Source organism: Falco punctatus, assembly GCF_963210335.1.
Source record: "Falco punctatus genome assembly, chromosome: 5".
Taxonomy (NCBI): Eukaryota; Metazoa; Chordata; class Aves; order Falconiformes; family Falconidae; genus Falco; species Falco punctatus.
Genome location: NC_137584.1, coordinates 49058536 through 49072887, shown reverse-complemented (window position 1 = coordinate 49072887; position 14352 = coordinate 49058536). Strand labels below are relative to the sequence as shown.

Genomic DNA, 14352 nt, shown 5'->3' with positions numbered 1-14352 from the left:
TTAAAAACGTTATTATCTAGAGGTACTGAAAATGTTCTTTTGAGGCTAAATGGCTATTTTCCAGCTGCCCCAGAATTAATTCAAGCCATATTTGCAATTGTTCAGGTTCCTTCTTCTAAGGAGGGACATGCCACGTATCCATCTAGTCAAGTCTGACACTAACTATGAAGCATGAAGGCCGTTTTAAATATCTCTAATGGCAGTGATACAGAGTCCACTGAAAAACTGAAAACTGCAATAGCCTACTCCATCGCAGAAACCAAACCACTTAAAACATTTATTTTATCTAGATATAACAACCATCAGTCAACAACAACAAAAACATGCTGATGGAAACTGAGAGACTTTTCCCATTTGCTCATCAATCACTGCTTAGTATTGCAAAGGACGAGGGAGTGAAAGACAACCTTTTAATTTATGATAATACGCAAATTAATGCCCTATTTGGCAACACGAAGAAGGGAAGAGAATCTATGTTTGTGATGCCCTATTTGGCAACACAAAGAAGGAAAGAGAATCTGTGCTTGTGTAGCCAAATAATGACTGAACAAAAAAACCCGAACACTCAAACCCAAATATACACTGTATTAAATTTCTTGGAAAATACGTGAGTTCAGCAAAAAAAGTTAGAAATGCACAGATTAATGATTAAATGTAAACACTAATTGTCCAATGATGGCCTTAAACTATACATCTAAAACTAACAACAAACATACCTGTCAAATCTTGGTGGCTGCCGTTAAGAGTATTTGAATTTTGTTACGTGAACCAGAGCACATGCATAATTATGCAAAGATTTTAATTGGATTTCAACAGCAGTCATACTCTAGGTGGATTTGTACTAGCACGGGGCTACCAATGACTCACACAGCTACAAGACGTGGCCTGCCATACACGTGCTGCCACGGCGTGCGCAGCAGCAGATGCCCTGCCGCACTGGCTGTTTGGCAATCGCCAGCATGGTGAAAACAGGCCTGGCAGGAATCAACAAAGAGGACAAACCTGGTATGGGGCAGAGCACAGCTATGGGGATGTGAACGCTACCTATCTGGCTGCCGGGGGGAGGTTTACATTACGCCTTCACAGGGTGCTGGACAGCCCTCAGTGCTGTGCGCCCTGGACCCTGCACGATGTTCAGTCCATGGGGCAGAAATGTTCAACACTGGCTTAGACAGCAATTAAACACTGAAACTGAAATGGGTAACCATGAAATATAAATACTGATAACCAGATATTAAGCAACTGAAAACACTCAAAACTAAAACCTAAAAACAACCCCTAAAAAATAACCACACAGGGCATGCTGGGTTTGGTAATTTATTTTTTTTCTATCTGATGCTTAAATTAGAGCTGATGAAAAACAGCACGTTGATGACGCTGGAATATGAAACCCTCTACTGTCAGGAAAATCTAACAGAAGGAACTTGAACAGCATGTCTCTGTCTCACTTCATCTCCTGCACCTGTTCTGGGAAGACCACCTCTGCAGAGAAGGATACCTCCCTGATCTCTCCAGCCAGACTGTGAGTATAGCAGCAGTTTGTGAGTGCCTTTTATAGCAAGGGCTCTCCTCAAGAAACTAGACTGAGACTATTTAGTTATTTCACAAAGCCTTGAGACAACAGATTATTCATCAGTTGTGACCTGGGCCAAATTCTAACAGGTATCACAGGTTAGATGCTCCATATGCTAGAAACTGCCTCAACCTAGAGTGCCTTACAATTTGCTTATTTTTCCTCTTCTCAAAAGACAGAAAACCTCTAAATGTTGTTCAAACCCTTCAAAAGAAAGGGTTTTTAACTACCGCTATGTGAAACATTCATGTATTTAATTTGTAAGAATTCTAGATTTGCAAAACTGCTGAATAGATGTTTTGTGCACTAGCAGTGATTAAGAACATAGCTACGTCAATGGCACTTTGTGTTCTGTTTTTTTTCTGGTCTGGATGCCAATAAACAGCATGCATCTTCCTTGCAACAAGCTGTTGCAAGATTTTTGCCTCCGGAGAAGCCAAGGGGGAAACATTGATAGATGTGTTAAAATAATCTTTCTGGACAGGGGGATCATATCCATTTTACAAGGATACAAGCCCGCTTCTTCTTTTGTAATTATTTTAGGGTAACTGTAAAACTTCAACAAAAAATATAGTATTATAAATTCACAGAATCATAGAATGGTTTGCGTTGGAAGCCACGGGCAGGGACACCTTCCACTAGACCAGGTTGCTCAAAGCCCCATCCAACCTGGCTGGCCCTGAACATTTCCAGGGATGGGGCATCCACAGCTTCTCTGGGGAGGCTGTTCCAGTGCCTCACCACCCTCACAGTAAGGAGTTCCTTCCTAACACCTAATCTAAATCTATCCTCTTTCAGTTTAAGGACATTCTTCCTTGTCCTATCACTATGTGCCCTTGCAAAAAGTCGCTCTGCAGCTTTCTTGTAGGCCCCCTTTGGGCACTGGAAGGCTGCTCTAAGGTCTCCCTGGAGCCTTCTCTTTTCCAGGCTAAACAACCCAAACTCTCTCAGCCTGTCTTCATAGCAGAGGTGCTCCAGCCCTCTGATCATCTTCATGGTTCTCTTCTGGACTTGCTCCAACAGGTCCATGTCCTTCTTATGTTGGGGGCTCCAGAGCTGCATGCAGTACTCCAGGTGGGGTCTCAGGAGAGCGGAGTAGAGGGGAAGAATCACCTCCCTTGACCTGCTGCTGGCCACGTTTCTTTTGATGCAGCCCAGGATACTGTTGGCTTTCTGGCCCAGAAACCAGGTCATGTTGAGCTTCTTGTCTACCAGCACCAAGTCCTTCCCCTCATGGCTGCTCTGAATCTGTTCTCTGCCCAGCCTGTATTTGTGGTTGGGATTGCCCTGACCCACGTGCATGGCCTTGCCCTTGGCCTTGTTGAACTTCATGAGGTTTGCACGGGCCCACCTCTCAAGCCTGCCAAGGTCCCTCTGGATGGCATCCCTGCCCTCCAGCATGTCAACCACACCACGCAGCCTGGTGTCGTTGGCAAACTCGCTGAGGGTGAGGGTGAACTCAATCCCAGTGTCCATGTTGGCAACAAAGATGTTAAAAAGTGCTGGTCACTTTCCATATGGTAGTCTCCTATCCTTCAAATAATGTTTGAAAAGAGTCCGTGCTGTGTAACGTACCGGTAGTGGTGGTCAATGGAGTAAGCATGTGGAATAGCTCAATCTCAAGCAAAAGATTTTTCCAAATTCTTGTTTAAAACAAGATCGGCCTGATCAGCTTGTCTTACTGCAGCTGCTTCTGGAAACAGTTCAACTCTTAGGCTTCTCCTTTTACAAGATATGAAAGGAAGCATTGCTCCCCTACTCGGATTTTTGCATTAAAATGTCCTTTTGCATTAAAATGACTATGATAGACTATTGCTCGTTTTTTAATTCTCTCAGTATTTTAGTCACTCTAGTCCATCCACACACTGACTAACATGCACACCAAGGCAAGATTTCTTGTTACAGCTTTCTCTGCGGACCCCATTCCCCTCTTGTTTCTTTTTTGCCTGGAGTGCTAGCTGTAATTCTGATGGGTCTTGAGTTTCAAGCTAGCTACCTGATCCATACAGGTGGGAAGACCTCCCCGTCTACAGAGAGTAGAGTTCACCACTGAATGGAACACATCCATTAACTCATATAATTATCACAATTAAAAATTTGGGGTCTTTTCAATCAGAGGATAGTGCTGACCACTGGTTCGCATAAATTACGATGACTTGCAATAACATTCCTAAGTGGGAGTATCCACACATGGATTTCTTCCTGATAATTGTAACTCCAGCTGTATATCCAAGCTCCTTGGTGAAAGAAGACATCAATACAATTGTAATAAAAACAACAATGCAGTTGATGCTTAACACAGTGAAAATGAGCTTTCTGTTCAGAAAGTAACTGTAATGTACGAAAAGTGCAAGTCAAAATACTGATTACATGAAAAAAATTCTTTTACGTATTTCTAATGACAGCATTTGCTATTCATTACTAGTATAGTGTACTCTTCTATACATCTAAAAATTGCTGCAGAGACTAGACTCTATTAACTCATATAAAATCTGCTTGCCCATCATGGGTTAAGGGATTCCTGGCCTATCAGCAATCTTCCACGGAACTCTTAAGATAAAAAAAATTTGCTGCTTACACCGCAAGGGAGAAAGAGCTGACAAAAGCCTTTGGCCAGTGAGATCAAAATTGGGGATGGGGGGAGAAAGGGGAGTTTAGCTTATTTACATTTTTGCTTTGTTAGTAAACTGGAATGGTTAGAGCTGGAGGGAAAGAAAAAACACAGAAAGAGAGAGAAGTTAAATTAACAGCCACTAAATCTTCTGGCAACAACAGTGCATTTTGATGATGTGCTGCGTCAGCTTCCACTAATGGTTTAGGGTTGAATCAGGCACAGTTCAAGACCCAAAGCAGTGTAGGGCATCACATCTCATTCTTCGGAAGAACACGTACCCTAATTATGAAGATGGCTACAAAATAAAGAGATCAGGATTTCTGGCAAAGCAGAATAATGATCTACTTAACAGGAAATCAGAATGCATTCTGAATCTGTAAAAATCATAAAAGAGTGGGATTTCAGTCCTGTAATGAATGTGCATCTAAATGAGAGGTGTTACTGTTCTGAGAGAAAACTATGTTTCTGAACAAAACCCGTCAAAGTTGCTTTTCTGCTCTTAGGGGTTAATCTCCCTGGTCTATTCCAGTACTGCAAATGGAAACAAAGGCTGTATATGTGTGTGCCACTTACCACAGAAAATATCTGTCCAGTATTTCAGAGAGCACAGGAAGGAAATGCCCACTGAGCTAGGGACGTGCCAATGTCAGTGCTGTCTGTGCCAGTCCATGCCTGTGAAATCCGCCGAGTGCGACAGAAAGCAATGTGGGGTGGCAGGCTTGCAGCGGGGTGGGGAGACAGCTTAAACAGGCAGTGGAAGAGAATCAGCCGTTTGGGAGGTTTAATAGGGGGCTGTTTGTTTGTCTGCCCTTTTGATGTTAAATTAGTCTTCAATTTTGTTGCAAGGAAGGAGGCACTGGGAAAAGGATGCTTCTCTTCCAGTAAACCCTGAGAAAGCAACACCTTTATTTTAATGGCCTTCCCACCAAGAACCCCCTGCAACATTTTGGCTTTCCCTAGCCATAGCTATCAGCAACACAACAGCTGCTCATTTTACAATGACTTGCTGGAGAGAGAATGATTGAAAGAGCCAATCTATGTCACATGGAGAAGCTGTGGCACAACATCGCAGGAGGTAATAGGAGAGGAATGAGGTCAGAACAAACAAGGGTAGGGTGAGAACAGAGAGGAAAATAGCAGCGAACAAAATTATTAAAGGCGAGATGCTGCACTACACAATCTATGTCTAAAAACAGCCACAACCTGAATGCTGCAAACAGCTACAGAAATGCAAACAAGCTCTTTGTTACTTTTTCATAGGGTCTTGTGAATATGGCTGATGAAAAAAGCTACCAAAGTCCCAGTAATGAAGCACAACGGTGGGAACAGACCTAGGTGACAGCACAGTCTAATTCATACGGCCTGAAAGCCCCAGCACCCAGCCGTGTCCCACTAGTCACAGGATTTTAAATAGCAGCCTTGCCTGTGTCACTTTGTAGCTTGAGAAACACGGCAGCAGCACCAGCAGCAGCAATGCTACCGGCAGCTGCCCAGCTCCCCTCCGGAGAGAGCTGCATTAGCTTATGCCTGGGAGTTCACCTTTAGCAAAAGAGCTGCAGGGACCACGAGCTCACCCACGCTGGGGAAACAGCGGTGGGTGATTTTGATTTAGCGCCATTCATAAAAATCTTTCCTGAGGAAAAGTTGCTTTTGTGTTACGGCAGCAGACCAGAAAACCACCATGCAAAATGGTGGCATGGTTTGTATGAAGAGGCAATACTTTTCACTAGTTCAGCAACAAAAAATGAGCTTTTGGGCTCAGCTGAAGTGATGAAGTGACTCTGATCCTGACCTTTGGGCCCACAGCCCTTCTATTTTTAGCCCACAGAGATCAATTGGTTTCATAAAAGTTATTACTTTCCCATACACACTGTCCTATTCCCAACCTTATCTATCATGGCTACAGTAAAGCTATTTGCAATGTCACAACATTCTTTCCCTATTCAGCAATCAGGCTGCTAAAATGCCAATCCATTTACCTGCATGAATCTGCCTGTGGGAAAACGTTCCTCTTTCAGCTGGGTGAACTATCTGGCTTCACTCAACAACAGGGATGGGCTTCTGCACCACATGCTGGGAAATATGCTGCAAACACAAAGCTACCATACTGCACATAATGCAAATATTCCAGTCCTGCTGCTGCCCCTGCTATTCCTGCCCCACCTGAGCACGTGCTGCCAGTTCGAGCGCCTGGAGAGGGAAGAAATAACTGCAGGGCACGCAGGCAGTGTCAGGGCTGGACATGCTCAGGCCACATTTAGTATGCAACATTCCTGCATGCACTGAGCTTATTCCCCTTTGCTTATCCAGTTTAACCTCTGGATACAAACAGGCATGTATACTTTACACAGATACCTTTGTACTGAATACCAAAACACACGCTACTCACTGAATTTTAACGTGCATTTGGTTTACAGCACATCTAAATGAAAAGGCATTACTGCTTTTGTTTCTTTTAACTGAGCTTCACGTTGGGGTTTTTTTGTGGTTTTGTCAGCAACTGATGTTATCCCTGGGGTAATGTCAGCACTCTCCAACTCTTAGGAATTTCCCTAGTATTCAAAATGTCAGAGAATAATCAAAAACTTAAGCATCAGCAAGAGAATAAACTTATCTGAAATACCAAATACACACTGCTGCCTGACCCCTTGCAAGTAACATGCCAGATGAATGGGGAGAAGGTAAAAACTGGAATTAATGCACATGGTTTTTTTCTTCTGGGTATCTTAACAGATGTCCACAAATTTGTGAATGTACACAAATGACTGTGTGTCATACTCTATGTGGCACAACAAAGCAAGTGGCAAGCATGCCACTGGCATTTCAATTATTACTGGTGTGGCTGGATTCCTAGTAACTTCTTGACCTTTGCAAATATTACAAAATATCTGATACAATATTCTGTACTCATGTCCAAAATTACATTATTACAATATAGGGTTGGAAAATCTCTGCCTTATCCTGTGGGTCTGAAACCACCATACAAGTTCAAGAGCCAAAACCAACAAAAATACACAGTAAAACCAGAAAAGGGACCCTGTAAATAATAGAGAGAAATATGTGACAGATAGATGACACACAAACCAAATACAAAAATTATGATCAAGTATTTGCACGGGTAGATGGTTAGGACATTTTTCAAACACACATGCTGAGTCAAGTTCAGAATTCTGAGTGCTCCAAGCACTTGGCAGCTGAAGTTTAGACGGAATTTACCCCTGCTTTAAGCACGCATTTTTTGCAGAAAAAGGCCCTGAAAATGCAGGATTCTCAGAAAATAAATGAATTTGCAATACAGGAGTATTTGTTTATTTAATAAACCCCTTTATTGGTTTAATTTGGTTTGTCGGAACAAACTTACCTGGAATACTCGCTGGAGAAATGGGACCAGATCTTGACTGGTTGCTTCCAACAGGAGAGCCTACAGGGGAAGGTGATGGGCCCCCGGGGATGCCAGAGAGATGTGGAGAAGCATGAGGGGAGAATGGAGACTGTGCAGGGTTGCTCTGCTCCCCTTGGCTGCTCGTAGAGCCCGACGCACTAACAGCTGAGCTCAGGGTTGCTTCAGTTCCAGTCGGCAAGTCATCAATGGATCCAGATAAATCCTGAGGAAAAAGGAAAAAAGAACATAAGTCGTCATATGAACTAACACACAGGCCACAGGACTCGAGAGCTGGCAAGGTGACAAGGTCCACTTGTTTACTTATTTCAGCAGATAACTAAGAGGTTGTCTTTACTGTTGGTTCATGCAGTTAAATGATGGCAGAAAATGAGGACAGTATGTACAATTCTCCACTTAATCTCCAATTCTTTCAGAAGAAGAGCAAGCAAGGGCAACAAATGAATTGGAACCAAATTCACTCAACATTGAATTTAACCTCTTCCATCTGGATTAAGCTTTCAAAATTAATCCCACAAATTCTGCCTGAGCATACTAAAACTAATGAAAATGATACATCAGTTTCACTTTCACATAGTATTTCATTTTGGGGTTTGCTACCATTACAATCACAGCTTATATACTTCACTTTTTAAACTATCACCAAAACCAGAGAAGGGTGTAAAATAAGCAGCCCTTCTAACACTCACCCGCAGCTCTTTTACCTTGCAGGAGACACAAGAAGGGGGCTCTGCCCCCAGCAGCAGCACAGGACCTGCTGGCTACTCCAGAGCAAGGAAGGCTGCTACTCTATTTCCATCAGATACCAGCGCACAACTCAAGAGTTTCTCTTCAACTTTATTTGAATACTCTGTTAAACAGTTGCTCCCTTTCCATTCACAACTGCTATATTTTCAATGAGAAATCTCCTCTGTACATCAAAGCATGTCTGAATTCTAACTATGAATTGCTGGGCATATTCCCTAAAGCTGTAACATGGGAGTTACACTGGTCTTCATATCTGTGGGAGTAATTTGTTTTTTTTTAAATCACTGTAAAATCAGATATGAAAAAGCAAGAATGCTGTGACAAAGCAAGTGCATGTCTCTTAACTGTCAGGAAAAACGTTAATTCCTAGGCATCACAGGAAAATCTCATACAAACTGAAAAGCACAAAGATAGCCGTGCTTCTGTGACTATTGACAAGGCACAGGTTAAGGAGCCACGTTACTATTTCCATCAGCAAATTAAAGTGTAACGAAAAGGCCGAGAGCTACCTCACATATAAAACAGGTTATTAAGTGACCTTTGAGGCTTCCAGTAACTGGGATGACTTTGGCTGATACTGACTTCACTTGTCTGGCTCATGCAAGTGGCTGTAACTTAGACAAGGCAACCCGTTGTCCCAGTAGCACAAAAAGAACTGGGCTCTGCCTAAGCAACGAGCTCAGGAAGCAAAGCCTTACTGCTGCCTGATTTACGTAACAAAAAATAAAGTTATTTTTAGAAGTTACAGAAAGCTAGATGAAATGCAAAATGTTGTATTTAGAGTAAGAGTCCTGCCCAACGCTGACTACCTCTGTTAGGAGGGAGGCTCACAGCTAGTTTGCCCCAGACAGACAGTCAGCCTTCCAAGGCATGGAAAGAATAGGGTTAACAGTTTAAACTCCAATAACACTCATTAGAAGCCACCTAGAATGCTAGATGTTATTCCTCCCTGTGCAAAAAGGTAATAATACAACCCACCCGATTTAGCTCTCTGGAGACTACCTCGTAGACCTTGTTTCCAATGAATTTCCATGAACACTTCAAGCACAACTCTCACCGCAGGTTCATTTTGCTTTTTCTGACAAGCACAAAATTATTGTACATGTATTTCATTAGGGATATTAAAAGCAAAAATTACGTTTGAAACTTAAGTCTATGTGTGGACTCTGCATTCATTCAAGAGTACATATCCAGATCCCTACAAATGGAAATTTAATTGTGAAATGGGCAAAAAACTATTTTTGTTGTTTCTTTTTCAAAACTATTAACTGTAGAAACTATAAACAAGAAATAACACCATTTGATACTGTATAGAGCAACGCTAGAGATTTTTCACAGTAGAATGTATCTGGCAAACAGGTAGGCAATTACTACTTTTTCATACATAACATGGTATTCTTCTAAATGGAATCAAATCGCTGCTGTCATGATGTGTAACAAATGCTGCAGGAAGTGCTGATAAAACAAATGCTGCTGAAAAGCATATAATAAACCCCTGAAAACTGAATGTAGCAGAATATAGCCTATTCTAAAGGAATACAAATTCTGAGTAAAAAACCAGATAGGCACCCAACTGACAGAAGATACAGAAAACACAGGGGTTTGTGTTTAGAATATCAGTTTTTAAAAGGGTGTGTGGATTAAAGCTTTCATTTGTTTCAGCAAGCCATCAAGTACTTGAAAAACAAACTCACCAAAATAACAAAAAGCCATGAAGCAGTTACCACTGTCCGTGATTAAATTATTTGTTGTTCAGAGACCAAAGCAAACCCTGACTACTCCCCAAAGCATCTCCCCAGCTTGCCAAGTGTGCACATGGGGAAGAACTTGGGGACAGGAATGAAGCTGACTTTTCCCATCAGGGCCCATCTGACTTCTCCAGCCTCCTGCCAGGGCGGAGTGACTGATGAGTTCCAGGCATTTCCTCAAGTGCCTGCTTTCCAGGGATTTCCTCACCAACCTGACGCAACTCCTTCACAAGGCGGAAAGAAAGAGGAAAGCTTGCATGATGCCAGTCTATTTAAAGAGCAGAGCCACAAAGCGCTCCCACAGCTGATGCAGAGGGAGCAGTCAGGCGGGCTCAGCACACCCGTGATGCCTTGCACTCACTCCTCATGTGTGCTTAGCATAAGCACTGGGTTCTCTTCCCTGGGCTGGGGAACTTGGCAATCAACTCATCTGCCAAGGATGCTACAGTAGCATTCATTCATCAGACCCATCATAAAAGCCCATAATGAGGTTGCTCTCAGGATGTTGCCTATCTAGATGCCTGGGCTGTGCTGCATACCTTTACTTTGTGTTACAGCGGGCTAAAAGGGGAAGTACCCTTTGCAAAGCATTCCTTTGTATTTTTTGTTAACATACTCTTTGTGGCCTTACCTAGTCTTCTAAGGTAGAAGGCCTGAGTAGGCAAGCAACTGGGAAACCTCCAGCACACAAATGCTTTAGAAACACCTCTGTTATCCACAAAAGCTAATTGGGAAATTAAAGAGAAGGAGAAGAAAGACTTTCTGTGAAGCACCTGGACAGAAAGAGCAGAAGTCGACTTACTGTTCTCCTGTTATCAGTATTTTAATGCTTGCTTTTACCTCAGTTTAACAGAACTGTAATGAAGTCATGTGCAATCTCCACATCACAAACATTTACTTATATATAAAATACTGTACATGTACACATTACATACGTAAATTACATGGAACTACTTGCATTTACTTAGCCTATCCATATGTAAAGCTATTAAAAAGCCTACTAATAAGAGAAATTCACAGTGGTTTAAGCATACAGCCTAGTTAACAAAGAAGCTCTGTAACTAATACTCCTCTAGAGGACAATTTAGTCAGCAGGGCACCAACTCTATTCTTCTTTTATAAGTACTATCAGATCTATGATGCCTGTAAAGAACAGAGAGACCTTACTTACTGCATCTCATTCAAACCAAGGCACCTTCAAGCTACAGTGCTTCCATTTATCTTGTTGGAAAGTTGGCAGGTTAGGTAATTGCCAGGATTCTTTTAAGGGGCTGAAGTCCCCATACCCTAAGGCATGACTTAAATTTTGCCTCTTTTCAGAGGCTTTTTCTGGAAAGCACTCTTTTCTTCCAGTAAAATGTAGCAAGTCTAGAATTACCAGAAATCTCTTGTTTCTTGTAGAGTGATCTTATTATTCTTGCCTATGGTATTGGTATGACTGTATTTCCAAATGTAGCACCGAATCTAAGAAAAAATGAAGGACAAAACAATTCCCCACCCCCCACCCCCCCCCCATCACAAATCCATATTACAGTTCTGTATTCTCAGTGTCAGGTTTACATCCTGTATTATTCTGGCATGTGGCTGGAATTTCCTAAGTTCATTTCTAGATAATACCTTGATTACAAACTGAAATGTCCCTGTGCAGGATTTATCTCTCTTACCGGTTTTATCTCCGACTATCTTAACTTCTAGCCTCACCTTTCACCCATGAACAACCTTTATTCTTGTCCTTCTGACAAGTACAAGAGCTAAAATGAACAGGATCACATTGTGCTTGGGATTATAATGTTGTGCCTTCCTGGTGGTATGATCTTATCAGACCGACAGGAGAGATACTTTTGAAACAGCACACCAATTTACTATTGCAACACAGCCAGCAAGGAAGGAGGAAGCAAACTCCTTATACAGAGTCAGGAAACCCAAAGTTACAAAGAGCACAAGAAAAAAAACCAAACAACTCACCCTTATGAAAAAAAACCAAACAACTCACCCTTATATAGTATAATAATGTCAACTTACTCAAGGAATACACCTAGACCCAATAAACAGCGAAAAGGAAACTACAGTAACTCGGTAATACCACTACAATTTCATACACAGAGTGTGACGGGATTAGAGCATTCACCACGGAGCAAAAATTTACACCATAAACACTTCATGCAGCTGCTGGTTTTGCTTGAGTATCTCAGTGGACATAAGCCAAGATTTTACTAAAAGGATTCCCTGTTAAACACCTACAGCTGAAAAACGATTAGCACCCTCTCTGAAAAGTGTGGAGCACCTCACTAACTGAGCTCCTACAACGCTAAATGACACCCTAAGTTTACTGACAGGTTACTGTAGTTTGGAGCTTTCTTGCAGGGACTGCGCAGAGCATATAGGACCTGGGATTTATTTGAACTTCCCAGATATTGCCCATCAGTTCCTTTATGTTCAGGGAGTGGAAGAAAAGCAGAGGTATTCTGTAGATATTAAAATTAAAGACAGAAAAAACCTCCCTGTCTCCAAGAAGCTGAAAGCCCCAGACTCTACCCTACCATCCATTTTGCTAGTGCGAATCCCAGCAATACGCGTAGGCAACTGCAACAACTCTCTGGCTGCAGCATCAAAGCCCTGCTCACTCCATTCAGGCCTTCCTGCAGCTTTTTTATTAGGATGGAGGATGGTGCTGCTCAAAAGACAGGATCCCGCATGAAATATCCATCTCCTTAAGACGAATCACTGCTTTAGAAGTAAAATTATATATACACGCAAACATATTTCACATCTAAGTATGTAAATATATATTCAAGCAGACATACACTCTGCTATTGTTTTGGAACCATGGGGGATTATGAACAATATGCTCTGTAATTGAGATTAACTTTGAACAAATGATTTGGCTGACAAACACACATATGCATTCAAAGGGAAAACCCACAATAACTCTGTTTAAATTTCAAGATATTTGCAAGACCTCTTTTCACCACAAAGCAGCCGATAATAGCACGTTTCAAGGAGTCTTCCAAAGGCCCTGCTGGTCACATTGTCGAGGCAGTGAGCGAGCTAACAGCCTCCCACTGCCTGTGCAACTGGAAAAACACATGGGCACAGCAACGATGGAGACCACGAGGAAAAACCCCTTCATTTTCAGACTGCTACCCTCTGCAGAACTGTCTTCCTTCCACACCAGCTATGTTGCAACCCTCAGCTAAGCACACCAAACACACCTAGTGCCTATCCTCAAAAAATTCTTCTCTTAACGGGAGACAGACAACAAGGCTGCCATTACATTTTTGCCAAAGTGCCTTTGACATTCCTTACTGAGATGAACTTCAGGGACAGAAAACAAGGTTCATTCTCCAAATCTTGTTTATTCAAGGCTCTAAGAAGGAAAAGTAGACAAGTTCACTTCCATTTCAAACACCTCCTTGAGGAAAAAGCTCAATTTTTATTGGAGGGCACAACTCTACCTCAGAACATGCTCCCGTAAGGAGAAGATTCGCTTCATGCTAAAAACTTACTTGCAAGACAAACTCAACCTTTGAGAATAGCTGGGCAGAGGTTCATTTAAATTAATTATGGTACTTGTCAGCCATACTTTATTCCACTTATTAGATGTTTTCATGTTTTTAACCATTTTTTTAACTTTAACCTGTACGTGTTAAGCTATTCATGCAATACTCCAGATAAAGGAAATTCTAAGTACATGACAAAAACAGTAGCTTCTTGCACTAAATTTAGTGACAAAGCACCACTGCTGGGGAAACACATTCCCTTCATTCTGCAGACCTCACATTCTTCCCAAAATAACTCAGTTACTGAACTGTGTTGCAAGGACTTCAATCAGTATCAAATATTTTCTCTGCAAAGCTATACAGGGAAGTCCCTGAGGTTGCAACATCTTTTCCCCAAAAGCCCTATATTCACTCAAGCAAGCAAGAAACAGAATAAGCAAACAATGCAGTGCCAGTGCTCTGCCTGCCATCTTTTCAACCTATGGGATCTGGAATTACATCAGTCTTCAAGAGATTATCTACAAAAAGCCAACTTGGAAAAAAAGATTCAAGCCACAGCTTACCACTTAATCGCTAAGCAAATTACTATTTTGAAAAGTTCATACTTGTAATTCAGATATGAAATTCATTCCCAGTCTTAAAAAATCCCACCGATTGAAAGTGCATAGAAAACATTGTTTCTAAGAAAAGTGTTAGTCCTAATAAATGAATACTTGCCAAGATCAGGGAAAGTGCAAAGGAAGGTTTGCTTTATTTGTTTTTTAAACAGG

At 41.8% G+C, this 14352-nt stretch overlaps 1 protein-coding gene across 11 annotated transcripts in view; it reads right to left on the bottom strand.

Annotated features, from left to right (window-relative positions):
• The window catches only part of ARID1B (AT-rich interaction domain 1B), a 336590-nt gene that overhangs the window by 93201 nt on the left and 229037 nt on the right, over nucleotides 1-14352 (bottom strand). For all 11 annotated transcript variants that reach the window (XM_080389084.1, XM_080389087.1, XM_080389081.1 and 8 more), the window contains one exon: nucleotides 7549-7792. In XM_080389084.1, coding sequence (XP_080245210.1) covers nucleotides 7549-7792 — 244 coding nt within the window. The remainder of the gene's footprint in view (nucleotides 1-7548; nucleotides 7793-14352) is intronic.